We start from the raw sequence: 27,040 nt of genomic DNA on the forward strand, positions 1-27,040 counted from the left end.
CTCTAAGCTGACACCACAGTTAAGGATTTGAGACAGGGCAGGGAGCCTCCAGCCCTGCAATTAGGAGAAAAGTCTAATTGCTCAATGCACTGCCTGCCCTCTCCAGCCTCTATGTTCTCCAAAAAGATTCCTTTTCCTTTCACAGAGGGTTAGGATGAAAAAAAAAAAAGGATCCTCTGAGCAGGTAATTGTGGCAGGTTTTCACTCCAAGTAATATGAGGATTCTTCTTGAATTAATAATGAATGAAGTAATTTAAAAGGCCTTTAGTGTGTGCAGCCAGAAATAAATAATGCCTTAATCCGGGACATTTTATTCTCCATTAAAACAAACACTTTTTAAAAGCAGACATTACTGAGCAGCACTCAGCTCCTCTCCTGCCCCAGTCAGCTGGACAATGACACTCTGAACTCGTCCCTCGTGTCTCAGGTGTGCTCTGGGTGGCTCTGGAGAACGGGAGCTTGGGAGTGCCCCTTTGGCTCCCAAGGTCCCAAATTCCCAAATGCCAGTGGAGGGAATGCCAAAAGCTGCTGCTGCTCCCTGGAGCCGGGATGCTCGGGGTGGGAAGGGCAGGGCCAGTGCCTGACCCCAGAGCTGCCCTGCGCTGGGGGACAGGGAAAGGACCCGGGAATGGGCCCTCTGAACCGGGGTAAAACCCAAATTAACCCCAAATCAGCCCCTTTTTGAGCCAGGGTAAACCCCAAATTAACCACAAAGCAGCCGGGTGCCCCGTCCCAGCCCTGAGCCGCCCGGGCTGTGCCTGCCCTGAGCCCCCGGGACAATTCCCATCCCTGGACCCGAGTCCCGGCACCCCATCAGAATTTAAATCCCGTGAAATGTTGGCCAGGAGGGACTCGCCGTCAGGTTCAGGGTGAAAAGCCCCAATAACCGAGGACACAGGAGCTGGAAATGGCAGCACAGCCCCAACCCCTCGGAGTGGGGGCTGTGGTCAGCACGGGGAGAAGGAGCCAAAGAGACTCTTCTGGTGTGTGATAATCAATCCCCAGAGTCAGGACAAGGCAGGGAGGGTTCTCTGCGGGGATAACGGGGAGCTGAGCAGCCCCTGGGAGCATCGCTGTGGGTTTGGATTGCTGCCAGTGGATTCCCCCCACTGCACAGAGACCCCGGGTGCCCACACGGAGCACGGGGCAAACCAAAATTCTGTTCAATTCAGGAGCTGACAGGAAAACCCAAACAAAAAAAGCCTTGAGAGCTTTTTCTGACACATCTATCACCGCTGGAACTGAGATCTGAGGATCAAAATCTTAGATGACATGAAGCAAAAAATCCCCGAGATTACTTTTTGCCAGATCTATCGGCTTTGCAAGAACTAGAGGGAATAGAAAAGCTGAATTTATAAACAGCAGGAATAACCTCCACACTTAACTGCCTTTTAAGATTGGAGGTGTTTTCTCCAAAGTGAAATTCAGCTTTTCTGTATTGGTTCTACCTTGAAGTAAATTCCACTTTTTCTCTGAATAACTCTTAGATCAACAGTTTAGAATTCCCTTTTTTCCCCCACTTAACAAGTTTCATGGAAAAAACCTGAGCTATCATAAAAGAGGCTTTGTTTTCCTTGAGCGAGGAAAGCCACAGTGACCTGCAGGCTGTGATGGCAGCGCTGGGCTGTACAGGGAGGGGACATCGGGGGTCCCGCAGATTCCAGCCCCACGCCGTGCCTGTGGCGGAGGGAAGGGGGAACATCCAGCCCCGAGGGGGAGCCCCCAGGACACCTCCGAGCCCCTCTGGAAATGCTTTTCCTGGCAGGGCTGAAATGCAGCGATTCCCACCCAATTCCCACCCAATTCCCACCCAATTCCCACCCAATTCCCACCCAGTTCCCACCCAGTTCCCACCCAGTTCCCACCCAGTTCCCACCCAATTCCCACCCAATTCCCACCCAATTCCTACCCCAATTCCCACCCAATTCCCACCCAATTCCCACCCAGTTCCCACCCAATTCCCACCCAATTCCCACCCAATTCCCACCCAGTTCCCACCCAGTTCCCACCCAATTCCCACCCAATTCCCACCCAATTCCCACCCAGTTCCCACCCAATTCCCACCCAATTCCCACCCAGTTCCCACCCAATTCCTACCCCAATTCCCACCCAATTCCCACCCAATTCCCACCCAGTTCCCACCCAGGGGAATGCAGCAGCAGGGGGAGGGCAGAGCACGGCCTGGGGTGTGCCAAAGGCAGAGAACCAACAGCACCATCAGACCTGCTGGTTTCCTACAGCTCCTTGGAATCTGCACATCACCATCCTCACCATCACCATCCTCACCACCACCATCATCACCACCACCATCCTCACCATCACCATCATCACCCCTGTCAGCTCCAGCAAGGCGAGGCTGCAGCAGCTGGCATGGAAAGGATGAGGAGCAGAGAGAGCCCCGAGAGAGCCCCAGCTCTGTGCAGAGACCCCAAAGCCAGCACCTGAGGCAGGGATGGCAGGGCCACCAACCCCTGATGGCAGAGACACCAAATCTCAGATGGCAGAGACACAAACCCCCAGATGGCAGAGACCCCAAACCCCCAGCACCCGAGGCAGGGATGGCAGGGTCACCAAACCCAGATGGCAGGGAGACCAAACCCCTGATGGCAGAGACACCAAATCTCAGATGGCAGAGACCTCCAAATCCCCAGCACCCGAGGCAGGGATGGCAGGGGCAGCGTGGACAGGGGGATCAGGGCAGGGATTGGTTCAGTTTGGCCACAGAGTCTCCTCTCAGCCCTCCCGTGACTGAGGCCCAGGATAACGCTGTTCTGTCCCGTGAGGAGCCCCCCAGCCCCTTGGGGGTCACTGCCATGGGCACCCCGGCCCCCGGCAGCACAGGGTCCTGGCAGGGAGCAGCACCCTGGCTCCTGTTGTAATCCCTTCTGAAAAGGTCTCTAATGATATTTCCTCCCCTGCTCCGTTTAATGAATGGTAATAGGGAACTCTTGATTAGAAGCCTTTCATCATTTAGGACTAGGGGCTTTAGCTTTCTGACCTACTTTTCCTGCCAATGAAATTCCATTTTTAGCTTCAACTCAAGGTCTGAATGTTACCCAAATTCAGACCATCTGTTTTAGCTGCCTACGGGCTGAGAAGTTGATCCAAGGCAGGAGGACTAAATGGAACCAGTGTGTTAATATATTAAATATTCTCCACCCTTTGCATATTAAATAACCCACTTAGTTTATTCCTGAGAGCACACAAACATCCCCGTTCCCTTGGGCAGGGCCTGGGGCTGTTGTAAGGAACGTTCCTGCCACCAGTTGCTCTCGGGTCACCTTTTCTGTTCAGCTGGAGGAATGAGCAGCCAACAACCTCCAAATCCACCTCATCCCTTGATTTGGCTTTGGGGAGGGTTGGTACAGGGAAACCCATCAGGGAATAACCCTCCTCTCTTCCTAATTCTCCCCACTGCAGAAACACCAGAACGTGCTTCTGCTCAGAGGAGGACAATTTCAGGTGCACCTCTGTCCTTTTATCACACAAAGCTTAGTGAGAAATATGAATTTATAAACCAGAACGATATCAAAAAGGCAACTTTACCTGGAAAATCCCCACTAAGCAACTGCTGGCCACAGCTTTACTAAAAGTCAAAGCGAATCCAAGTGCTGAAGATAAGCTGCTGCTGGAGCTGATCGGCATCTCCAGCCCTCGCCCTCGCAGCTTGGCTGAGGGGCGGGATTGCAGCAGGATTTCTGGAGCATCCATGAAAACATTACCAAATGAATGATGCCAGGCAAAAAGCAAACAGTAGTGTGAAACCGTGCCAGATCTCGCAGTTGAATACCCAGCTGGGGAAGTGCCCGGCTCCAAACAAGGCAGAAAATAAGTATATTTAATGTAAAAGAATCCTAGCATGAAATAGGCTCTGTACTCCCCCGGCCACGGCTGATTTACTGCTCAAGGCTGGCATTTGACAGCCTCTTCGCAGATTTTCCTGCCTCAAAGGCAGCGGGGCTCTGCTCAGAGCTCACCCTGCCCGCAGGCACCAGGAGCCCAGCACAAGCGGCCCGTGCTCCGGGGGTCCCCAGCACCCCTGGACACCCTGGACACCCTGGGGACCCTGGACACCCTGGGGACCCTGGGGACGCTGGGCTGGGGAGGATAGGGCTCTGAGCAGCCTGGGGCGCCTGGCAATGTCCCTGCTCGCTGCGGGGACAGCGATAAATGACTTCCCCAAGGTCCCTGCCACTGGCGGAGCGGGCGGCAGAGCACCGGGAGCTCTGGGGGCTCATTCCCACGGGGGATGAGGAGGGATGAATTCAGCCCCAAGCCCGAGATCCAGGTGGCCCAGCCCCTCGGCACAGCCGTGAATTCCCCGCTGCTCTCCGCAGAGCCCGGGCAGGATGAGCCTTTGCTCCCCTTGGATCCCTGAGGTGACACAATCGCTATTTCCCCGGGCTCAGAGGGACACCAGGGTCACCTCGGCCTTGGCGCTGTGAGTGGAGGGACAGGAGCTGCCACGGGCGGTGCCCACAGCCGCCAATGCCCCCGGAGCCTTCCCTGGGTTCCAGCCACTTTCCTCTCCTCTGTGGGAACCACAACGCCGCCGAGGGAGCTGTCTGGGGTGTGAAACAGGATCTCCTGCACCTGGAGAGCTCCATGCTAATTCCATGCTTTATTCCAGCTCTTTTCATGCCGAAAGCCTTTCAAAATCACGGTGCATTGTGCAGTACATAGCGATATTATTCTGTCCCTATTGTCCTGAAGGCAGATGCTCACAGGCTGGAGCGAAACCCTCCTCCTCCTGGGCTGGGCTGAAGGCCACGGAGATAAAGCGGCTCCCCGGGAGCTGTCGGGGTGTGTGAGGCAGGAACACCGGGCGGGGAGAGCACTGACTGTGCCCCGGCTCCGGGAGATGTCCCTGTCCTGGGAGTGAAAACCCCCGGAGCTGGCAGCCGCTGTCCCCGGGGACAGAAAGGCGCGGTGATTTACCGCAGGTCACATCAAAGCCCCTGCAGCCCGCAGCCTCCCGGGGTGTTTGTGCGGCTCCGGCAGCCCCTCGGAGCCTCGGGAAGTTAATCATCACCCAGCTCCTCTATCTTCTCACCGCTCTAATGAGATTATTGATGAATTGCTTTGAATGCACTTTCTGGAGAAGTTTTTTAGATGACAGGTTGCCTTTTACTGAACAAATTAATGGGAAAGTTGAGTTCTCTCATTCCAACGTGGGGAGAAGAAGTTTTGGGTTTGAAATGCCTAATTAGTGCTAACTGCAATCCAATAGCTGAGCTGGCACCGTACGGGATGGAAATATGCCATTATAGCACGGGGACAGAAAGAGGCGCCCCAGCAATGAATACTGCAGGAGCTGGGGATGCCAGCAGAGCAGCAGGACAGTGCAGATCAGAGGCTCCATCAGAGGCCCCTCAGTCCGGCCGGGGGGATGGACACGGAGCTCTGGGCAGGTTGGCCTCGGACAAACAAATCTGGGACACTCCCAAACCTCGGGGCTGACGTTTGCAGTCCCAGCTCAGCCCAGGGAGGTCAGAGGTGTCCCCAGAGCCCCAGGCAGCAGATCCCCAGAGGGAGGAACCCTGGAGAATGCTCCAGAAGAGATGCAGTGGCCCAGGATCAGTCACCGCTGCTGGGTCCTGTCCCTGTCCCTGTCCTGTCCCTGTCCCTGTCCCTGTCCCTGTCCCTGTCCCTGTCCCTGTCCCATCCCTGTTCCTGTCCCTGTCCCTGTCCCTGTCCCTGTCCCTGTCCCATTCCTGTCCCTGTCCCTGTCCCTGTCCCTGTCCCTGTCCCTGTCCCATCCCTGTTCCTGTCCCTGTCCCCATCCCTGTCCCCGTCCCATCCCTGTCCCTGTCCCTGTCCCTGTCCCATCCCTGTCCCATCCCTGTCCCTGTCCCATCCCTGTCCCCGTCCCTGTCCCCATCCCTGTCCCTATCCCTGTCCCATCCCTGTCCCTGTCCCCGTCCCTGTCCCTGTCCCATCCCTGTCCCTGTCCCTGTCCCTCCAGCCCCTGCAGAGCTCCTCTCTGCAGCTTCTCTCACAGGAGCCTGCCAAATGAACTTCTCCATCTCCCCACAAAACCCTTCAGCTCCAAGGGTTTGATCTTCCCCGGGGGTGTTTTAAAGCCCCTCCTCTGAAGTCCCAAGTAATGAGGTAACTCTCAGTCTGCGTGTGAGAACAAAACTCCCCGAGACAGACTGTGAGCCAGACACTTATTATTACACTCTCCACAAATGCACAGAAGGGCTTTTTCTGCATGCTCCAGGTCACTGAGATCATGTTGGAGGCATATGATTAATTTTCAGCCTTATTGTGTTAAGGGCCAGCAGGAGAAAAGTGAGATTTTTTTTTTTTTTTAGACTCGGTGTTAAATGAGGTAGAAGAACTTGTCACTTGGCAAGAGCTTTGAAATGATCTTTGCATAAAGCAGCAGCTAAAAAGTTAATAGGGATAAAGAGTGAGGTATTGATTTGGGGTTTTGGTGTGGGGGAAGGCAGGAGAAGGATTCTGCTGGGATAAATGGGCCTTGGCTAATGGTGCCTGGAGCATTTAATGGGCAAGGAGTCCTGCTCCTACCCAGCCCCTCAAGCCAACATGCTCTTGCACGGGGCCGGGAAGTTCAGCCGATAAAAAAGGTGTTTTGAAATGTTTGTTTTTCCTCTTCATGTCAATTTTTCTCAGCTCAGCTCTGTTCCCCTCAAAGCCCTTTGTTGGTCACCAAATGTAAAAACAAAGCCTCAATTGTGATAAATCACTTCTCTTTTCAAAATCTGCTGCACCAGGCAGCAGAACACCTCAAAGATAACCACAGAAACCCCTAACAGCATCTGACAGCAACCAGGGGCTTCTCTAAATTTCAATTGTCCGTTGATTTTCCCCAGAGCAGAGGGGCTCCAGCCCTCAGACCATCTCACGGCCTCCTCTGCACTTGCCCCAGCAGCTCCACACGCTGTTCATGCAACACAAATTACAGCAGAAGATTGTTGGGTCCAGCCCAATCAGAATGAATATTTTGTATGAATATTCTTCAGCTGGTCTCACATCCCTGAGAATTCACCTTTCACTGAACACAGACTTTGAACAAGCCCCAAATTCCTGCCGGTGCAGACGGCAGGGGAGCTGCTGGGGCTGGGGGTGTAACTCAGCCCTCGTTTGCACCTGGGTGCCAGGGAATGGGGACACACGGACCCGTTCCCCAGCAGACACGGGGTTTAACTGTGCTGGAGCTCCTCTGCATGGAGAGCTGGGTGCGGCAGTGAGGGTGTGAACTGAAACACCCAGCAGCTGCTTGAAGCAGCACTTCTGCCTCTAAGGTGCCTTTCTCTGATGGCTCAGCTGCCAGAAAGGGCAGGGTGGCCGTGCCTGGTGGCAGCACCACGAGCTGTCCCTGTCCCTGTCCCTGTCCCTGTCCCTGTCCCTGTCCCATCCCTGTCCCCTCCCTGTCCCTGTCCCTGTCCCTGTCCCTGTCCCTGTCCCATCCCTGTCCCATCCCTGTCCCTGTCCCCTCCCTGCTCAGTGCCCGGGGTCCCTGCCAGGCTGGCACTGACGGAGGGCCCTCCCTGTGTGTTTGTGCCCCGCAGTTATGGTGACATGGTGCCCAAGACCATCGCTGGGAAGATCTTTGGCTCCATCTGCTCGCTGAGCGGGGTGCTGGTCATCGCCCTGCCCGTGCCCGTCATCGTCTCCAACTTCAGCCGCATCTACCACCAGAACCAGCGCGCCGACAAGCGCCGGGCACAGAAGGTGAGTGACCCCGGGGACACTGTGAGCCCTCCACAGGGCACCTGCCACCCTCACAGCCTGTGCTCAGCCCTGGCACGCTCCGACAACGCCCCCAAACCCATCCCTGGGCAGTGCAGGGGAAATGGGCCGATAACAGAACCAATGCGATTCCAGCAGAGGCTGTTCATTGTTCCCATCACACGGCAGATACAGATTCTGGGTCTGCTGTCCCCCTGGGCATCTCTGGGTTGGCCCAGCCGCTTCTCCCTGAGGCAGGCACATCCTTCAGGACACCCAATGGTCAATGTCCATCCTCACCTTTCCTCCCCCTGTCCAGGGTTTACATTTTTTGCAGACAGTTTCTCGGGCTCTCTTCTTATTTTTGATCCCGTTGTTTTCTCAGTAACCTTGATGAGTTCCTGAGGGCTCTAAGAACAGAACTGCAGGTGGTTTGATGATATTACTCACAACCAGTTTGGCTGCTGCATCAGAGTGGCCTGTGGTATACAGATATATATATACATAACCTGTATGTTACACAGATATATATATATATATATATACACACATAACCTGTATGTTACACAGGTATATATACATAACCTGTATGTTACACAGATATATATATACATAACCTGTATGTTGTACAGATACGCTGCCAGAGGCCAGGACCTGCCCGCGCCCCCACAGCTCTGGAAAAGGCACAGGACAGATAAACCCACCCCCAGAGCCCAACACAGCACAAACTGCACAAACTCACACCCTGCGACACACACTGATGGAAACCCAGAACACGGGCAGGGACTGAACTGTCAGTCCCCCCCCAAAGCAAAGCACTCACCCCAAAATAAAACAGAATATGCCACAGTAATTCCTGCCTGGCTGCTCTCCAGGACTTGTGGTCTGAAAAACTGTTGTCAAATTTCAGCTGCAGAATCCCCCACACGTGTTTCAGTGTTCTGGTGGTGTCCACCTCTGAGCCCCATTTCACACCAGGGGAAGGTGGAAACCTCACACACATCTGGATGGGTCATTGTGCAGCATTTCCCTGTTGTGTGTCATAAAATTACACCCAGTAATAACTTACCTAAGCACATTCCTAGCACAAGGAAAACAAACTCATAAGATCCCACAGGATTCCAGCGGAGGCTGACCCAAAGTCTGACCAGGACAATTCAAACATCCCTTGGACACAGAAATGTGCTGCCCCTGAAGTCCTCATTCCTGCACACACTGCACCGCTGTGTTTCCAGCAGCAGCAGGGCTGTTATTACTCACCTGTGCTCCACTCTGTGACACAAACACATCACTCTGGGCACAAAAGCCCTGAAATCAGGAGCTGATTCCTTCTGGCTGCCTCACTCCTTGTTGTCTCCATGTACCTTCAAACACACTCCTGCAGCAACGTGCACTTATCAGCACACCCCTCTCAAAGCCGGGACTGCAACACTGGGAACACACAACAGCCCCTGGAAATGTGAAGGGATTACTGAATATTCCAAATTCTGAACAGTTTTTTGCCAGTGGAAGCTCACTGAGTCACTGAGAGAGTATAACAGATTTACTGTATCTCTGTTTCAATCTGCTAAATTACACCACAGCCAGAATCAGGTTTTTACAACAACTGCAAACCAAAGGCCTGAGGTTCTTTTTCTCCCTGTGGAATGGTGTCTGCCAGAAATTCAAGGCTCAGGGGACCCGATGGAGAACAGTAGTAGAAAAATGTGTTATTTCTGCTTCAGGCAAGCATCTGGGCTGTGCCTCCTTCTCGCATCTCAGCGAGCTGACAGCACAGAGCTCAGACACAGGACCTACAAAACCACAAAATTTGGCAGTCAAAACACAAAAGGGGAGTAGCAGAGAGACAGAACAGACAGGACCGTGCAGGAATCAGCTGCAGCCCCAGCCGGTCCCTGCTGAGCTTTACCGACCCCTGCCCGAGGTCTGACACGGCCCCTGTGAGCCAGGGAGGGGTTTTGGAGGGACAGTCGCTCCTTTGTCCCATCACACAGCACAGCAGAGGCGGCAGGAGGGTGAAGGGGTGGGGAAGGCCCCGGCGTGCCCTGCCCTGCCCTGGAGCAGCTCACACCGGCATCCAGGGTGGTCAGGGCATTCAGGCGCTGGGCTCCAGTCACTGCACAGGGGTCTGGGGAGAGGCTGCACCCGGCCAGGAGCATCTGGGATTCCACTGGGGCAGGGACAGGGGAGGGGGCAAAGCGGGGAAGGACAGGGATGCTCAGGGAGAACCTTATGGGGACAGTGCCCAAGAGCCCATCCCGAGCCCTGAAGGCTCTGAGAGAAAGCTCCTGTTGTGCTGGAGCTGCTCCAGAACAGGCAGAGGCAGCAGCTGCCCAGCCCAGGGACACAGCGATGGGCCACACAAGACCCTGGGTCACCCCAGAGTGACTCCAGAGCTGGGTGAGGGCAGGGCTGAGCTCCTGCGTGGGGCTGCCCCTCTCTCCGGACAGCAAACCAAAGCTCCTTCCCCTGATCCAGCTCTTCCCTTTATTCACCGTGATCCTCCTGGTAACGGGGAAAAGGCCCACCACCTCTGATGCCAACATGATTGATTGCAGCTTTTATAAAGGCTTGCTGTATTGACACACACAGTGTATAATTTCCCCCCCATTTGAATTTCTAATTCCCTTGATATTGGTGGAATTTCTCAGTTAAGGAACTTTTCTCAAGTCAGAAGTGTGAGTAATTTTCACATGATCAGCACTGCATGAATACTAAGAAGAGGGAAAGGGGGAGAAGCACATTAATGACAGTCCCTCTGGAGATGGCCAGGATGTGCAGAGGGACATTCAGGATCTGCTTTGATACCACACTTGTTCCAGCATCATCCCACACTGAGCTGAATCCCAGCCTCAGAAACAGTTAAAACTCTGCCCCCATCCCACTGAAGCTACAAAGACATTTGCACGGCTTTTTCAAGGAGGATGGGAAAATCTCTTTGCTCTGTCAGTCCTTGAATATGAAGAACCCACCAGCAGAAACTCCTTATGAGAGAATTTAGGAGACAGCTCTGAATCAACACAGTGATTGTGCTTCCTTCAGCACACCAGGAACTCATGAATTATTGTCCTCTGTGAAGAGAAGTTCCTTGGGCATGTATTTGCCTTGGGAGCTCTGCTTAGTTCGAGAATCATGACTTTTATGATGTGCAGGTAGATTTCAAGGTAAGGCCAAGGACCTTATTAATTTTTTTATGTGAACTCCGACGGAGGTTTTCCCAGTGACAAAAAGCAAAGGCAGAAGCGCTGTGCAAGCCTCAGACTGGCGAGGTTGGCACTGGGGGGCAGAGCAGTGAGTGAAGGTGGGCTCTGAGGGCAGCTGACCTGCAGCCCCTGGGCGTCCTGAGCTGCCCCCCAGCACAGGAGAGCCCAGCCCCGTGCCCCTCTGAGCCCAGCCCTGACTCGGCCTCCCAACTGCTGAGGGGGCTCTGGTCCAGCGGGAAGAGGTATTTAAGTTACGTGAATAAAATACCGGGAGGTGGCTGTTACTCACCAGCATCTATTCTTCAGCTAACTGAGGAGAAATGTTCCTTAAAAAGAAAAAAACCCACCAAACACAAAACCCAACCAGCAGTGATCTAATCGCTTTAGAGAGAAATTATTCTTTGCCAAACCTGTACTGTGAGACAATTAATTACAAGGAGATCTGGCAAATCTTAATTCATTGCGCTGTGGCATCAAATTCTGTCCTCTGGCAGCAGCGAGGAGCAGGTCAGTGGGAATGGGAGACGAATTGATCATTTGTGACAAGGCTCATTTTGGTGAAATTGTTGTGTTTTTCTCCTTCCCCAACGACTTTCCCCCCCACCCCTTTTTTTTTTTTTTTTTTTGACTGATGTGCTAAGAATAGACCTTCCTGACTTTGAAATGACGCCGTTCTTCAGTGAATGTCACAGCCTTGGATTTAAAAGAGAATGTGACACTTAAAAGGCTTGACAATAGGACGACTTTGTAATTCAGATGATGCCGGAGGAGCCCCTCGCTCGGTTTGCAGCAAAGATGCGGCACGGACGAGCGGAGACAGGAGCTGGGCGGGGGACAACACCTCCCACCTCTCCACCCCGGCGTGAGAGGCAGAGCTGTGACAGCTCCGCCGGCTGCTCCTTTGGCAGCCCCGGGACGGAGCAGCTCACTGCTGGGAGCACAGCCCCCGGGGGTTGGGGGGACTTGGGGGGCCCAGGCGGGGCTGAGGGGCCGGGGGGACCCGGGGGACAGGAGACCCCGAGGGTTAAAGTCCGGCAGGGTTGGTTCTGGATCCCAGCTGGGGGAAAGGGAAGGTCCAAAGAGCGCCTCGCCCGGAGCGGGGCACCCACAGCCCCAGGAAAATGTCATTCTCAGGGGCTGGGAGGGAAGGAAAAGCCCGGCCCTGCCCCAAGTGCATTGGCCATTTAATGGCTGCCCAAAGGCGCTGCGACAGCCGCTGGGGCCGCGGAGTGGGGCTGCATCTCGGGGCTGCATCTCGGGGCTGAGATAGGGCTGTGATGGGGCTGAGATGGGGCTGTGCTGGGGCTGTGATGGGGCTGTGCTGGGGCTGTGATGGGGCTGAGATGGGGCTGTGATGGGGCTGTGATGGGGCTGTGATGGGGCTGTGATGGGGCTGAGATGGGGCTGTGCTGGGGCTGTGATGGGGCTGTGCTGGGGCTGTGATGGGGCTGTGATGGGGCTGAGATGGGGCTGAGATGGGGCTGTGATAGGGCTGTGCTGGGGCTGAGATGGGGCTGAGATGGGGCTGTGATGGGGCTGTGATGGGGCTGTGATAGGGCTGTGCTGGGGCTGAGATGGGGCTGTGCTGGGGCTGTGATGGGGCTGTGCTGGGGCTGTGCTGGGGCTGTGATGGGGCTGAGATGGGGCTGTGATGGGGCTGTGATAGGGCTGTGCTGGGGCTGAGATGGGGCTGTGCTGGGGCTGTGATGGGGCTGTGCTGGGGCTGTGATGGGGCTGTGATGGGGCTGAGATGGGGCTGAGATGGGGCTGTGATAGGGCTGTGCTGGGGCTGAGATGGGGCTGAGATGGGGCTGTGATGGGGCTGTGCTGGGGCTGTGATGGGGCTGTGCTGGGGCTGAGATGGGGCTGAGATGGGGCTGTGATGGGGCTGAGATGGGGCTGAGATGGGGCTGAGATGGGGCTGTGATGGGGCTGAGATGGGGCTGAGATGGGGCTGTGATGGGGCTGTGATGGGGCTGGGGCTGTGATGGGGCTGAGATGGGGCTGTGATGGGGCTGTGATGGGGCTGAGATGGGGCTGTGATGGGGCTGTGCTGGGGCTGTGATGGGGCTGAGATGGGGCTGTGCTGGGGCTGAGATGGGGCTGGGGCTGTGCTGGGGCTGTGATGGGGCTGTGCTGGGGCTGTGATGGGGCTGAGATGGGGCTGAGATGGGGCTGTGATGGGGCTGTGCTGGGGCTGTGCTGGGGCTGGGGCTGTGATGGGGCTGTGATGGGGCTGCACTGGGGCTGAGATGGGGCTGTGATGGGGCTGAGATGGGGCTGTGATGGGGCTGTGCTGGGGCTGTGCTGGGGCTGGGGCTGTGATGGGGCTGTGATGGGGCTGAGATGGGGCTGTGATGGGGCTGTGCTGGGGCTGAGATGGGGCTGTGATGGGGCTGAGATGGGGCTGTGATGGGGCTGAGATGGGGCTGTGATGGGGCTGTGATGGGGCTGTGATGGGGCTGGGGCTGTGATGGGGCTGTGATGGGGCTGTGATGGGGCTGAGATGGGGCTGAGATGGGGCTGTGCTGGGGCTGGGGCTGAGATGGGGCTGTGATGGGGCTGTGCTGGGGCTGTGATGGGGCTGGGGCTGTGATGGGGCTGAGATGGGGCTGTGATGGGGCTGAGATGGGGCTGTGATGGGGCTGTGATGGGGCTGAGATGGGGCTGTGCTGGGGCTGTGATGGGGCTGGGGCTGTGCTGGGGCTGTGCTGGGGCTGTGATGGGGCTGTGATGGGGCTGAGATGGGGCTGAGATGGGGCTGTGCTGGGGCTGTGATGGGGCTGGGGCTGTGCTGGGGCTGTGCTGGGGCTGTGATGGGGCTGTGATGGGGCTGAGATGGGGCTGAGATGGGGCTGTGATGGGGCTGTGATGGGGCTGTGATGGGGCTGGGGCTGGACTGGGGCTGTGATGGGGCTGTGATGGGGCTGTGCTGGGGCTGAGATGGGGCTGAGATGGGGCTGTGATGGGGCTGGGGCTGTGCTGGGGCTGTGCTGGGGCTGTGCTGGGGCTGTGCTGGGGCTGTGATGGGGCTGAGATGGGGCTGAGATGGGGCTGAGATGGGGCTGTGCTGGGGCTGTGATGGGGCTGAGATGGGGCTGTGATGGGGCTGGGGCTGTGCTGGGGCTGTGATGGGGCTGAGATGGGGCTGTGCTGGGGCTGTGATGGGGCTGAGATGGGGCTGTGATGGGGCTGGGGCTGTGATGGGGCTGAGATGGGGCTGTGATGGGGCTGTGCTGGGGCTGTGATGGGGCTGTGCTGGGGCTGTGATGGGGCTGAGATGGGGCTGAGATGGGGCTGTGCTGGGGCTGTGATGGGGCTGTGATGGGGCTGTGCTGGGGCTGAGATGGGGCTGTGCTGGGGCTGTGATGGGGCTGGGGCTGTGATGGGGCTGAGATGGGGCTGTGATGGGGCTGTGATGGGGCTGTGATGGGGCTGTGATGGGGCTGTGATGGGGCTGTGATGGGGCTGAGATGGGGCTGTGATGGGGCTGTGCTGGGGCTGTGCTGGGGCTGGGGCTGTGATGGGGCTGAGATGGGGCTGAGATGGGGCTGAGATGGGGCTGTGCTGGGGCTGTGATGGGGCTGTGATGCGGATGAACGGACAGGGGCAGGGAAGGGGACACACGGTCTGAGGTGAGAGGAAGGATAAATCCCCGAGCAGTTCCAGCAGCAAGGGCTGTGCAGGGGAAACCAGAGCTCTGCCAGGCAGCCGAGGAGAGGAGGAGGATGGAGGAAGAGGATGGAGGGATGGGGAGATGGAGGAAGGTTATTCCATCTCTCGGGAGAGGGTGGCACACAGGCAGCTGGGGAAGAGGCAACTCTGGAGATGCTTCCATTGGCTCCAGCCGAAAGGAAGGAAGAGCAGACCAATGTGTGGCTGTTCCTCAGTGGTTACAGGCTGTTCAGAGCCCGGGAGAGGGCAGCGGGGCAGGGAGAGGCCAGGTCCGGGCTGTGCCATCCCCGTGGCCGGGAGAAGGCGCCCACACATCTGTCAATAACTTTATAACCATTGATTTGCTCCAGAGCAGGGGAGGCAGCTCTGAGATGTTCTGTTTCTCAGCTGACACCCTGAATTTCGGAGGTGGGCTCCTGAAGTTCAGAGCGTGGAAAAGCAGGGCCAGAAAAAGTGACTGGAGCTGTGTGAGGAGAGCTCAGCTACAGAACATGACTCAGTTGCAGCAGGGGATGGGGTTGGGAACTTAGGGGGAGAGAGAAACAATAAGGTTAAAACTGGAGCTGGCTGACATTTAAAGAACATGTTTTTTTCAACCAGAACGAATCCGTGTGGAATATGTTTTTGTTGTTGTTGATATTTAACAGTCTTTGACAGGGGAAAAAAGGCTTTTTTTTTTTTTTTCTTTTTAAGATATTTCATTTTTGCTGGGCTAGGTACCACTTTCTCTGTTTGTCACATCCCTTAATAGAGTTCAGGGAGAAAAAACCCAAACAAACAAATAAGCCAAGGAGGAATCCTGCCTCTGTTCCTTCATATCATCGAGGAAAGCAAAACAACATTTCCCATCAGTTCAGCTGTTCCAAATTCCCTGAGTCCCAAATTGTCTGAGACAAGGAGCTGGCTCCTCTGAAGGGAAGGGCTGAACTCAGTGAGCTCCAGTTTCTGGGTTCAGCCTCCAGAGCAAGCCCCTACATCCAGCCACCAAAGCCTCCTGGCAGCGGGGCCCAGCGCCCGGCCGGAATTCCTTCCGCTCCATCCAGGAGCTGCTCGTGTTCCTTTGCAGCTTCACATCGGGTCTCAGTCACAGCAGGAAACAGCCTGGGACATCCAGGAGCCCGACGGATCCGTCCCCAGGGCTCTGCTGGGTCACCTCGGCCCTGGTTGTCCCTGGTTGTCCCTGGGCTGTCCCTGGGCTGTCCTTGGATGTCCCTGGGCTGTCCCAGCCCAGCCCAGGCTGTGGCACCTTGGCCCTGGGGTGTCCCTGTCCCTGTCTCTGTCCCTGTCCCTGTCCCCATCCCTGTCCCTGTCCTGTCCCTGTCCCTGTCCCTGTCCCTGTCCCTGTCCCCAGAGACATGTCACAGCAGCTCTGTCCCTCCCGCGGCTCCCGTGGCCGTGCCAGGGAAGGGAAATCCCAGCGCTGTCCGTGCTGCCGGCACATCCCGCGGGGACAAGGGACAGCCGGGGGGCTGTGGGACTGTCCCCAGCCCGTGACAGCGCTGGCAGCAGCCCCGGCGCCATCCCGTGCCCTGCGCAGCCCCACGGCTCCACACCGTCACTGAGCGCTCATCCATCAGGGCAGGGACCTCGGCGTGTGACACCGGATCAAATCCCGTTAATTCCCCATCCCCCGAATACTTCACAGCCATTAATTAGGAGTGTGAAAGAGATGATAGGAGCGAGCTCTGGGAACACAGATCAGAGAAGACAGAGAGATAAATCACAGGCAGGCAGCTGCTCCTCACTCTGGGCTCCAGTGGAACGCTGATGCTGGATGGAGAACAGCAGCATCCCTGTTCATGGTGCAGAAAGACGTGAGGGGCTTTTCTTGCCCTTTTTCTAAAGCAGAAGTTTCTAGACAAGTTCTGACACCCTGATTTACACCCCATAATTCCAGTCATTGCAGATTATTCCCACTCCAATTGGACACCTCTTTAACCACATCCTTGGAGCAATTCCGACCCAAGCTCTAAAAATCTGTACCAGCATTAATACTATAAAAAAAGCGTATAGAGGTTTTTATTATTATTATTACTGTTATTTTGAGAAGGGAGAGAGAAGGGAAGAGAGGAGGTTTTGTCACTCAGCTGGGCTGGTAATCTGGGGACTTCAGCAGAGAGGAACTTTGGGCTTCAGCCCAGCTGCAGCACCAGTGTAAAACATCACTCAGGCAAGGGACAAGTGTCCCTAAACTCAGTCCTTACACAGACCAAGGCCTGCTGTAACCCCTTCTGGGGGGTGAATACACAGACAGCACAGGCTGGAAGTCAGAAGGGATTTTCCAAACAGAAGAAAGAATTTCTGGAGCAAACATCCCACAGGAGTAAGAGCCTCACTACACCTGAGCCAGAGCTTGTTAACCTCCAGACGAGATTGTACAAAAAGAAGTTTCCAACAGGAGGGGACCTGGCCCAGTCCTCCAGGGGCTGCCTGACCATCCTGCCCGTTTTGCATAAATTCCCTGTTTAATCAGCCAGGAAATCTGTGACTGGGAGAGGCCCAGATCCATTAAACTCCATATTCTGTGCATTGTCCTATAAATAGCCTGAACACGATGTTCCTCGGTGTTGGGAAAGATTAAATGATAAAGTTCATTGGAAATGATGTTCTGTTGCTTTAATGGTGCCAAGGGTAAGGTGGCATTAAAAGGAGAGGCACAGAGGAGGAGAGGGGAATCTTTCATCTCGGGAAAAGTAATGAAGAGGCCCAAAATAAGATCAAGGTCTGGCTGTAAGTGGTTCTATCAAATTATATAGGAATATAATGAGTTCTCCACCGCCTCATTTCCATATGCAGCCCTGTAACATCTCCCCCAAAGCAAAAGTGACAGAATATTTGAGCTTGGCTCAAAAGCCGTTTAATGTAAAGGTTTGAGAGGAAGTGAAAGCCAAGTGTGCATACTTGGTTTCTTAGGGGAAAAAGAGGTTAAAAGGAGAAGGAAAAGTTTCTCTTAGATGTTGTAGCAGTGCTGTGCCTTGTTTAACTCTACAGTCTGCTTGTCACCTTCTCCAGCTTCCAGAATCAACACGTCCTTTCATCTAGGATTTAAATCCTTTCATCTAGGATTTAAAGTCCAAACCCCAAACAGGCAACAGATGCAGACCACAGCCAGGAAATGCAGCCCTGGCTGAATGGCTGGGATATTTCACCTTGGGAATACAAACCAGACCCAAACCACCCACTGATGGCTCTGGAGAGCAGCTTCATTTCAGCCTCAGAGGCCCAGTGGTGCTCACCCACTGCAGCAACCACCGGTAATATCCAAACTGGTGATGCCTGAGGAATTAGTGGGTAGAACACGGTTCATTAGCTGGTGTAGCTGCACTTGCTGCCAGGAATGCTCCTGGAGGAGGCCTCGAGAAGGGACAGCTCAGAGGGAGCTCCTCAATGGACAGCCTCAGGTGGGTGGGTTTGGAGAGACCCAAATCTCCCCTGGACACAGCGGGGGGTGGCTCTAATTCAGGTGACTCCACTGATCCATGAACACCCTGAGGTGTGGCAGGGTTTGGAGCTATTCCTGATTTGATTTTCTGATCATTTGATTTATTGATGATTCGATTCCAGAGGTCCTTTCCAAGCTCCTGCTGAGAGAGATGATGCCAGAACCAGCTCCAGGGCAGGGGCAGAAGGGGCTGCAGGGTCCATTCAGGTCCTCCCCTCCCTGCCTGCTCACAAACAGAAGCTCTGGGAAGATGAAGTTTCCTGGCAAACATGGAATTGTGTCATAGGTTGTAGCTTAATCATTTTTTATCCCACATAAATCAAGAGTCACTGTTATCTCCATAAGAACTGGATGAAAATCATTAATAAATAATAATTAGGTGTTTGCTGAGCCTGCCATCTGGGAAGCATTTCTCCCAGCCAGCAGCTCCTGCTCCCTGCACTTCTCCAAAAAGCATCGAGCTGAACTCAGGCCATTCTCTGTCCTCTGCCAGTCCCCAGGGTGCTGCACCCTCCCCACCTGGGCAGGTCTCCACTGCCCCTCCTGCTTATCCTGAGCCTCCAGTTTCCCAAACCCAGCAAACCCCAGAAGTCACTGAGCCCTGCCTTCCATCCTGCTCTGAGAAACACGTGGGCTCCCAGATAACCAAATTAATCATTCCAACCTGTAAGTGCCTGTCATTAGTATTATTATTTTCATCATATAAATTATCTTCCAGATTAGGTCATATGCATTTTGAGATCCTGTGGTTTCCTAGCAACTCCTCTCCCATCTCCATGCAGACACAGTGTGCCGTTTGCTTTTCCTTTTTTAGCCTCTGTCAGGGGTTATTTCAGTCACAGTGAGCTCAGGCCCGGCCCTGCTGACCTTTGGCTGTCACATTTGGGGGAGAAGATGCACAAGAAAACCATCCCCCCAAATGATGTTTGCAGGGGGACGCCAGAGCAGCCTCCACTGCCCATCCTGTGCCCACACCGGAGCCCTGAGCTCTGCAGGACAGGCCTGACAGAAACGTGCCCACAGGTGGGAAAACTGGCAGAATTTGGAAGATCTTTAACCCTTCTCTCCTGTCAGGTGTGATCCAAGTGCCAGAGCCCCAGAGACAGGGGACAGGCACCCACACAGGGGCAGAGCCTGTGTCACCCCCAGACCTGTCTGAGAATTCACACCTGCACACAGACACCGACAGAAAACACTGGGCTGCTGTTCCGGGCTTGTTTCTGGTCCAATAGAGGAGACTGTCTGGAGGGCCAAACCAATTTTAGGCACCAATTTTAATTAACTTCTCTAGCTGAGTTAATCAAGATATCTCCCCAATTTAATCCCGATGGGGACCGGAGCTGGGCGCTGGGAGGATCCTTTGTGTGAGGAGAACAGGATTAACTTCTGTCCTGCCCCACTGACATTTTTTAAAATAACAACGTCTGTTCTAAGCTACAAAAGCTGTGGGGTTTAATTATTTAGATAGCAAGTGGCCCTGTTTCAAAAGGAAAAGGGAACAGACCTCAGAACCGTCTCCACTCCACACGGAGAACAGCTATTAATATTTGATCCCCTGCTAGCCTGGAGGCACAGGGAATAATGTTCATTACAACAGCCTGACACTGAATCCACTGTCACAACTGGCTGAGCTGAAGAGGAGGATGAACCTTTGGTGCCACAGGTGAGGTGAGCTGATTCCTCCAGCAAAGGAAAGGATGTTAATCAGGCACAGAGAGAAATGGGAATCTTCAGTGGGGACCAGCAGAGCATCCCTGGGAAAACCACCCTGCGCCCAAACCCCTCCTGATGAGAGAGGTGCCTGTGAGCAGTGAGGAGCAGACACACAAAGGCACACACTCGTGTTTAGAGGAGCCAGTTTGATGGGAATGTAATTGTCAGGATCAGAGGGACAATGCCATATGTTGGGAAATGGAATATTGCTCAGTGCCTTGTCCTGGCTCTCCTCTCACGGCTCCCACCCCACAGCAGCACAATCCCCGTGGGTTTTGTTCAGGTTACAGCCTCAGGCCAGTCCCCTTCAGGGCCCAGAGCAACACAGCAGCCGGGGAAAGCTTTTCAGGAGAGGTGAAGGTCCAATTTCACTTCCCCGCTGTGTCCTCAGCCTGTGCCTTGCCCCGTCCCAGGCGGAGCACCTTGGCCTGGGATCAGAGATCTCACCTTGGCACAGAGATCTCACCCTCACTCTGCTCAGGAGCTCAGCCTTAAAATGGGACAGAGAAATCTAGGTGAGCTATAGAAAATAAAGCCAATTTCAGATGGCCCCATTTTGGGGGGGTCAAAAGAAGACCTATTTTTCAGGCTGGTCATAGTCTCTGTCACCCAATTAAAGCTGCAAACTTTACCCTGTGCACGCCTGAGAAACTGTCTGCTGGAGCACAAGCTCTTGAGGTTAAACAAATATTTCCAATATATTTCCAATATTTCCAGTACTGAGGGCCAGAGTGGCTCACAGCTGGACAGGGACAGAGCTCCTGAAACGGCTCCAGTCTCTGGACCCACTGCAGATATTTGCCTCCTGCCTCTGCTCTTCCCACAGCGTTTAGCCGTTAGCACCTCTGATTAGCAGGGAAAATCACGAGCTCCATGTTATTTAAGGGATTATGCAGCATTTTAAACTACAGCACAATGTAATTATTTTTTAATAGCTGCAGCTATTTCTTGTATTTACTTTTAATGGTGTTTGAGTCATAAATTAACAGTAGAAAAGAGAAAAGGCAAATCACTCGACAGAGACGCAGGCAGCAATTGAAAAGTTACAATGCTAAAAGGAATCATCAAAAATAATCCCAAAGGAAGAGGAAGGGTCAGTTTCTCTTGTTGCCATGACTCTGGACTGCTGGAGATGTGTATTTCTGGGCAGAGCTGTTTTATCAGATGCCACAGGTCATGGAGTTCCCTGTCCCATCCCTAACCCCACTGTCCTCATCCCTAACCCTAACCCCACTGTCCCTACCCTAACCTATCTCTGTCCCCATCCCTGTTCCCCCTGTCCCCATCCCTGTCCCCCTAACCTGTCTGTCCCCATCCCTGTCCCCTAACCCATCTGTCCCCATCTCTGTCCCCATCCCTGTCCCCATCCCTGTCCCCTAACCCGTCCCTGTCCCCCCGTCCCCCTCCCTGTCCCCTAACCCCTCTCTGTCCCCATCCCTGTTCCCCCTGTCCCCATCCCTGTCCCCTAACCCGTCTGTCCCCATCCCTGTCCCCCTCCCTGTCCCCTAACCCGTCTGTCCCCATCCCTGTCCCCATCCCTGTCCCCTAACCCGTCTCTGTCCCCGCAGAAGGCGCGCCTGGCGCGGATCCGCGTGGCCAAGACCGGCAGCTCCAACGCGTACCTGCACAGCAAACGGAACGGGCTCCTCAACGAGGCGCTGGAGCTCACGGTGAGCGCCGGCCCCGCCCGGAGCCCTGCCTGCCCCGCTGCTCCCCGGGCCGGCCTGCTGGGGACGGCTGGAGCCGGCCTCCTGGCTCCCTTCGGCTCCCATCTGCATCTCTAACTCCATCTCCCAGTTCCCATCTACATCTCCATCTCCCAGTTCCCATCTCCATCTCCATCTCCCAGTTCCCATCTCCATGTCCCATGTCCCATGTCCCATGTCCCAGCTCAGCCCCTGGCACTCGGGCTGTGCCCTCACACCCTGCACACAGCATTCCCCAGATTCACCATCCCTGGGGTGTTTAAACAAAGGCTGGGTGTGGCACTGGGCCAGGGTTTATGGAGGGGTTGGGGTGGGCTCGATGATCCTGGGGGTCTCTGCCAACCCTGTGATTGTGACTGTGATTGTGACTGTGATTGTGACTCTGATTGTGACTGTGACTCTGATTGTGACTGTGACTGTGATTGTGACTGTGATTGTGACTCTGATTGTGACTGTGACTGTGACTGTGACTGTGACTGTGATTGTGGCTGTGATTGTGACTCCGATTCACCACACCCTGCTCTCAGGGCCTTGGATCACACCCTGCACACAGGATGTGCAGGCACAGCTGGAATCCAGCTGCTCCCGTCCATGACAGGGAAAATCTTCCCTGAGCTCCTCCCTGAGCCAGGAGAGGGTCTGGCTTTCCAGCAGGGAGCAGGTTCACAGCTCCCTCTAATCCCTGGCTGCTGGAGCCGCTGGGGCTGGGCTGATTTACACAGCCCACACTATAAATACCCACTGCCTTCCATTTATTCTTCAGGAGTTTAATGTGTGCTATCTGATCATCGCCAACAGGACAGGAAAATATTCCCTAGCTCCTGTTTCAGGCAGCCTGCTGCTGGGTTTATTTTTAAAGGCCTCTGGAGGCCTCTGGCTGTTCAGGAGGAGGAAAGTTTTAAGTGCTCAGATTGCTCAGCAGAACCAGCAAACACGAGAGGAGGTTATTACATTAAGCCTGATCAACCCCAGAGCAGGTATTAGCACATTTCACGGATTTCGTCTCAAATAAACCAGCCTTTCATGCACTTGGGGAGCAGAGAGGGAGAGATGAAGAGTGACTGAGCCCCAGAGCCACCTACACCTCATTTGTGCAGCCTCACTCGGGACCTAATCCTCAATTTCCCTCTCCCTGGGACACAGCCCCGCTTTTGTGCCCAGGGAGGAGCAGCAGAGCTGGGGAAGGGTCTGGAGAACAAGTTCTCTGAGGAGCAGCTGAGGGAGCTGGGGGGCTCCTCCAGCCCCCAGGGCTCTGTAAGAGGAAAGCTGAGAACCCCCCCAGGCCCTGGAGAAGCCCCCAGAGGTGAGGCCAGAGGTGGCCCCGCTGGGTGGGCTCAGCCCAGGGGAGAGGTGCAGCCCCCGGCTCTGCCCCGTGGGATGAGCTCCGTGCCGCGGGGACACAGCAGCCCCTGGTCTCTGAAGTGCTCTGCAGGAGCTCTTCACACCAGATTTGGAAGGTGGGGCCCAGAGCAGTTCTGTTCTCCCTTCCATGACCAGCTGGATCCTCCTGGCTGCACACCCAGCGTCGCCTCCTGCTCTGCAAATGGCAGCTCGGGAAATCTGCTCCGGGACCATCTGGCTCTGCCGAGCAGCTCAGGAGAAGTTTCTGTGTCAAGTAAAGGACTGGTCAGAGCTACCCCAGAGCTTTATCCCCACTCAGGAGAGGCTCAGGACTGGCAGGTCAGCTCTGCTGGGACTCTGCTATTTCATTACCCAGAAAAGTGCAAAAATTTGACTAAAAATGTAAAATTTCCTTTAAAAGGAAGGCTTCTGGTTTTTAAAATTGCCAGGGGAGATTAGCAGGATCACTCAGTTTGCACTTGGTCTTCCAGCCTGTCACCTCCCCAAGGGTCTCCTCCCTTCTCTCGTCAGCCAAAGCTCCCTGCCAAGACCACTCAGGGAAGAGCAGCTGACACACCAGAGCTGGAGCCCAAAACGCACGAGGCTGAGAGAAATATTTGGCTGAATGGGTTCATTTTCTGGCACTGGCCCAAAAACAAGTGGGAAAAGGATCATTTTGGCTAAAAAGCTACTGTAGACACAGGAAGGAAAACAGAAACATTTCCAGAGAGGTTCAAGAGGATTTTTTTTTTTTTTACCCAATAACAGCCAAATTTAGATCTATAGGAGCTCCTACAGCAGGTTTTCACCAGGTTTTCTGGCTGCAAGCTCCCTCCTGGTGGGCTTATAGCTCTAAATCACAGAATCCCAGAAGGGTTTGGGCCAGAATCAAGACCCAACACTCTCTCTCTCCCCAGGTAGAGACACTAATTAATTACAGAACTGCAGAGCCTTCTTCCCTGCAGGGCTGCACGACCAGTTTAATTCCACGAGGCAAGATTTTATGTCCTTTCATTTTATGGCAGAACAACAAACTCTTCTAAAGAGAGCGAAATGTGAATGACAGCAAGTCTAGACAGCCCAATTTTTTAAGCTGTAAAAACATAAAGGAGCACGGCTTGAGCAGCTGCTGTAAGAGGCACCAAAACATTATCTCCATACTGTGCATATTTGTCAGTCAAATTAGTGTCAAACGCTCCCCTGCTCAGGTACGAGGCCTCTTTTGACACCTTGCCCAGGACGGGTGTGAGCAGCGATGGTTTGTTCATGGCCACGGGGCTGCTCTGCCCCAGCAGCACTCCCAACTGCAGTTACTGCCCGATGTGACACCCCCTGCCAGCCCCGGGATCCCACAGTGATCCCAGAGATATGGGATCGTGGTGTGACATTCCCCTGCCAGCCCCGGGATCCCACAGTGACCCCAGAGCTCTGGGATCATGGTGTGACATCCTTCTGCCATCCCAGTGACCCCAGAGCTATGGGATCATGGTGTGACACTCCCCTGCCAGCCCCGGGATCCCACAGTGATCCCAGAGATATGGGATCGTGGTGTGACATCCCTCTGACATCCCAGTGACCCCAGAGCTCTGGGATCGTGGTGTGACATTCCCCTGCCAGCCCAGGGATCCCAGAGATATAGGATCATGGTGTGACATCCCTCTGACATCCCAGTGATCCCAGAGCTATGGGATCATGGTGTGACACTCCCCTGCCAGCCCACTGACCCCACAGCTATGGGATCATGGTGTGACATTCCCCTGCCAGCCCAGGGATCCCACAGTGACCCCATAGCTCTGAGATTAAGGAGTCACTGTGACATCCCTCTGCCGTCCCAGTGACCCCAGAGCTATGGGATCATGGTGTGACACCCCCTGCCAGCCCAGGGATCCCACAGTGACCCTAGAGCTATGGGATCGTGGTGTGACATTCCCCTGCCATCCCAGTGACCCCAGAGCTCTGGGATCGTGGTGTGACATCCCCCTGGCAGCCCCAGGGATCCCAAAGTGATCCCAGAGCTCTGGGATCGTGGTGTGACATCCCTCTGCCCAGTGGCCCCAGCTCAGGTGTCCCTGTGACAAGGGCCCAGCAGTCCGTGTGACACTGCCCCCGTGGGGCTCTGCAGCCAAAGGCAGCACAGTGGAAGCCCGGGGCTGCTGGGGGTTCCAGAAGGTTCCGTGTGCTCTCCGGGGCACGGCGGGGGCACACGGAGCCCTCCTGCCCGGGAGCAGCCCCTCGGCAGCCGGGAGCCGCCCGGGGACAGGAGGATTCACCGCGGACAGCAGCAGAAGGGGATCAGCTGCCAGCCCAGCGCACACTCGTGCTCCACAAACGTGGGGATTTGAGGCATTTGCCATCTAGACACTGAGTACTCAGACTGTTTTCTTCTCATTTGGAGGTTTTTTTAGCGGGCTTTATGTCAGAAGTGCTCAAGGGATGGTGAGATTCTTCCCATGGCAGCAGCCTACAGATCCTCTTAGCACTAATCTCCTTGTACAGCTGAAATTCCCTCTGAGCTGCGGTGCCAGGAGGTGAATATCCCAGGCCCAGGAGGCTGGGAGCTCTGGGCCCTTCCACAAGGCCCAGATAAGCACTGGGCAGGGCCAGTCCAGCCCTGAACCAGCTCCCCAGGGCCCGTGCATGGAGCACCGAAATCCAGGTGAAGGGGAAGGATTTGGGATTTCAGAAGTGACAGCAGTGTGCTGCAGCCTCCCCACACACGGCCAGCAGCTCACTGAATGTCTTCCAAGAGCAAACCGAGTGGCAGCTGGCACCAAATCCTTGCAAACCTGGCATCCCTGCTGAAGGAGCAAGCCTCTCCTTCCCCCAGCAGCTCCTCTGCCGAAGGGCCAGGCTTTGCCTGCAGGAGCACAGGAACCACTGAGGCAGGACCCACGTCGGCAGGATCCTCTCCTCAGCACCACTCCCGAAATGCCAAGTGCAGAATGCCAAAATGCCAGCAGCTCCTGCAGATCCCAGCCCACCTTCCACCTGGGATGCTTGCTGGGGTTCCTGCTCTCTGCTTCTGGGAACACTGAGATGATGAGCAAACCTCCCCAAGACAAGGCACCGATCTCCCCCCTGTCACCTGAGGTCACTCCTGGTCACTGCCAGCTGTCCCCTGAGCCCTGGGGGCCGAGCCCAGCCCGGGGCTGGGGGCACAGGGACAGGCTGGGCGGTGCTGCCAGCGCTCAGCCACTGCCTTGGCTCTCCTGGGGCTGGGGGAGCTCTGTCTTGGCTCCCACATCCCATTTCCTCTCAGGCAAACCCTCAGAAAAAGGAACTTTGCAATCTGCTCTTCCTCTCTCTCTCCCCAGCGTTTGAGTGCAGCAGCATCTCTGCTTTAGGCTTCCAAGGACCTCCACGGGAAATATTCCAACCCAGCCTTCAGGGCCTCAGTCATCCCAGCAGGAGCCAGCAGGAGCTGCTGGATGTGTCACCTCACCAGGAGGACTGTTAATAACAAAATGGAACTGAGTTCTGGTTTTAGGCCACTCCTAAAAATACATCTGGGAATGTTCATCTTCCAAAACAAGAGCAACCAAAGGCCCGTAACCTGCCTGAGATGTGTTCCCCTGGAATCTCTGAATGCTCAGGGACTCAGCTTCCTTCACGGCCCCTTCAGCTGTGGCTTGGCACCTGCCAGGGACAGTCCTTCCTTCACTGGGGGATCACAGCCCCAGCCTGGAGCGGCACCTGGGGCCATCCAGTGCAGGGAGCAGTGGGACACGGGGGTGTCCTGCAATAAAATAAATAACTGCAGTGCTTCAACCACAGCTCGATGGGACCCCTCGAGGGCAACAATGTCTGGCCAAGGTGTTCTGCCACCCATTTCCTCTCCTGAGCAGCCATTCAAGCCGTGCACACGCAGTTTTTACTCCCAGATTTAGGCATCACAGAAGTCAGCCCCCCTTGTTTCTGAGGAAACATCTCCCAGCACCTCAGCTGCTGCTTCAGTGCTCCCGCTGTCTCTGCACAGCCCGTCCTCAAGGGCACAGCACACAGAACGTGTGCTGAGAGCCCAGGCTGCAGCAGCTCGGGGACAAGGAGTGTCCTCACACCAGAGGACCCACGGTGCCATCGGTGCCCGTGGGCAGCCGTCACTCGGGGCTTTGGTCACTGCCCAGGGCCGGCAGGGCCGGGGGCAGGACGAGCTCTGCCGTGCCCCCAGCACAGGCTCCGGGTCAGGGGACATCTGATGGCATTCAGCTCAGCAGCCTTCCTCTGGGAAAGCAGCACAGATTCCCTTTCCTTTGCCCTGGATG

General features: G+C 55.2%; 1 protein-coding gene across 1 annotated transcript in view; it reads left to right on the forward strand.

The window, feature by feature from the left end:
• Positions 1 to 27,040, forward strand: part of KCND3 (potassium voltage-gated channel subfamily D member 3) — a 93,313-nt gene that overhangs the window by 59,814 nt on the left and 6,459 nt on the right. The window contains exons 2-3 of the mRNA XM_066335668.1: positions 7,539 to 7,701; positions 21,300 to 21,401. Of these exons, the coding sequence (XP_066191765.1) occupies positions 7,539 to 7,701; positions 21,300 to 21,401 (265 nt within the window). The remainder of the gene's footprint in view (positions 1 to 7,538; positions 7,702 to 21,299; positions 21,402 to 27,040) is intronic.

The sequence above is a fragment of the Sylvia atricapilla genome, chromosome 25 (assembly GCF_009819655.1).
Source record: "Sylvia atricapilla isolate bSylAtr1 chromosome 25, bSylAtr1.pri, whole genome shotgun sequence".
Taxonomy (NCBI): domain Eukaryota; kingdom Metazoa; phylum Chordata; class Aves; order Passeriformes; family Sylviidae; genus Sylvia; species Sylvia atricapilla.